Source organism: Aristolochia californica, unplaced genomic scaffold (assembly GCF_029961685.1).
Source record: "Aristolochia californica isolate CCGP_79_NKW_82.1479 unplaced genomic scaffold, dmAriCali1.0.hap1 SCAF_4, whole genome shotgun sequence".
Classification (NCBI taxonomy): domain Eukaryota; kingdom Viridiplantae; phylum Streptophyta; class Magnoliopsida; order Piperales; family Aristolochiaceae; genus Aristolochia; species Aristolochia californica.
This window is the reverse complement of record NW_027182103.1, coordinates 23,832,293-23,834,751: the sequence shown is the minus strand read 5'-3', so window position 1 is coordinate 23,834,751 and position 2,459 is coordinate 23,832,293. Positions and strand designations below refer to the sequence as shown.

At 43.8% G+C, this 2,459-nt stretch overlaps 1 protein-coding gene across 1 annotated transcript; it reads right to left on the bottom strand.

Annotated features, from left to right (window-relative positions):
• Positions 1-550: 550 nt before the first annotated feature.
• Positions 551-925, bottom strand: LOC137963149 (uncharacterized). Its single transcript, XM_068810321.1, has one exon. The coding sequence runs from the start codon at positions 923-925 to the stop codon at positions 551-553; it is 375 nt and encodes a 124-aa protein (XP_068666422.1).
• Between the last annotated feature and the right edge of the window lie 1,534 nt (positions 926-2,459).

Sequence of the window (2,459 nt, the reverse complement as noted above, 5' to 3'; positions counted from 1 at the left end):
TTTCTCCATTAGCCACTGAAATTGAAGCTGTTGGATGAGGCTACACTGGAAATTGCAATTGCTAAGCCGCTTTGAAGATTATAAAATGATGAGTACTGCCAGGGCCAACCAAACTGAGGAGTGGTTTTTCATTGACGAGGGCATATAGTTGCATTGTTTTGGTGGATTGGAGGCCGGTAATGGTGTGGAGAGAAATTTTAGGTTCATTTTCTTCCTCTACTGGGTCGGTGTTGTCAAGGGCTTCCTCCTCATCATCCTCTACTTATAACCAAAACAATTTCTGGCATTGATGTCCAAAGGTATATTTTTCATCACAATTATAACATAAGCCTTGGGACATTCTGTCTTCCTTCTCTACCCTGTTCAATTTTCTGATGAATGCCAGTTGAGATGGACTTGTCTTGGAAGCTTGAGGAGAACTGGAAGGTACTGAGTTGTACCATGGGGTTGCTATGTGTGGGGTGCTTGTAGACTGTCTTCCTCCCGGCCATGGAGGTTTGCATGCCTGGAATTTTTGTTTGGCTTCAAGTGCTCTCGCCCAATTCATTGGTCAACCCAAATCTGTAGGAGCAAGGAGCTCCACTTCTAGACGAAGGGCCTCTGTCAAGCCGGTTGTAAACAAGCTGATTTGCTGGTCTACCCTGACTACCTTGCTAGCCCTAGCCAATTTCTTCTGGAAGGCTTTTTGGTACAGTTCTACCGTGCCGATTTGATGTAGCAACACCAAGTCCCCCAGGGGATTATTTTGAGTCGGACGCCCAAACCGGATGGAGCATAAATCTTTGAATTCCTGCCAATTTAATTCGAGATACGCCAATTCTATTTGATGACCCCATAGCTGTGCTTTGTTGAGCATGTGGAAGGCGGCCAATCCCACTTTGTCACTGTTAGCAGTTCGTTGGTGAGAAAAAAATTTCTCACACATGTTGAGCCATATCAGTGGGTCCTCTGATCCCTTAAAATTGGGAATTCCAATTTGGTGTATCTCGGGATGGTCCCCCCTCTGGGACTCAAATTCCCCCTTGACACTAGTGGCTCTGTGCGTCCAACATACTGGTACCCCTTCCTGGCCACAGGGTTCCTTTCCCCCTCCCGTGGGTTGGAACTTTGTCCCCAAATTATATCAAATAGTCTATTAGATAAATTGTCAATTTGTAATTGTACCTATTGGGCGACCCTATTGTCCAAAAATGTGACCAAACGCTCTTCGGATTCCTCTTGTCTTGCTGTTGCTCTAGCATCGCTCTGTTCTCTCTCAACATGCATCATTTCTCTGATGTTTGCTACCAATTCGGCATTGTTGGATTATTCTCCCATATTGACCTGCTCTGATACCAAGATGTTATGGTCTCTGACCATGGATTGAGTGATTCGACGATGGGAGAGGTCTTCTTGTAAATCAAGGGTAGAACTAGGATGCCGAGACCTTTTTGGTCTACCTATGGTGACGGGTTTGTGAGGAACACGGAATGGAATGGCTAACGTGAGAGAAGAGGATAGATGGATGATATAGAATGAGGATAATCAGGCTCGTCAAAGGGAGTCTGCATCTTGGTTTCCAAGGGAATGCTGACCCTGGTTTGTTGAAGGAGACCGCAGATCCCTTGTAACTTTCTTCTTCCCTTTCCTGTCTTCTCGATGACCTCTTAAGGCAAAGGCTCGAGCATATTGTTTAAGATTATTACAATACTACCCTCGCGGGCTCCCTACTTGACATTCATGAATTTAAAAGAACATAAACTGGTTAAGGTACTTCACTACTCCACTGAGTCACTGACTCATCCATGTCATCTCTGGATTACTCATTCTGCTATTGAGTCCACAACATCCTCAACCGGTTGGGCCCCGTGCTATAGAAACAACTCAGCCCCCAAAAACACTGGCTGACTCCACACCTACTGAGTTTTTGGATTCAACTGAGGTTAGTCCATCTTCTCCAGTTATTTTTGTCCCACAATATGATACTCGTCCTATTGAAATTTGGAAAAGAGCCCAGATCGTGCACCATGCCCTCTACTTCTCATCCCATAACTGTTGGAAGATAGGCCCAATCCCACACGACCAAGGAAGACTCACATATCTAAGAGTATTATAAGATGGGCCACACAATCAAGGAAGGCCCACAAGATAGGCCCAAGCACATAAGAAGTAGGACTCACCATGATTACCTCGAGCTGGCATTCTTATCACCTAAGTTGGAAGATCAAGAAGGACTCACAAAGACATCTTTAGAGAAGAGTTCTAGTTTGAGTTATGTTTGTCTTTTTTCTATACTGAGTTATTTAATTATGCTTGGACTTATCTTTAAGTGTTAGTGTTTGGGTGTAATTGGGACAGTGGAAGTTTTATTGTAATTGGACTCTACTACCTTCTTCTATTATAAATAGAGGTTCATTAGGTTAGGTATTTTTAAATGGACAAAATAATGGCTTGTTTGACTCAGGTAAATATTCCACCAC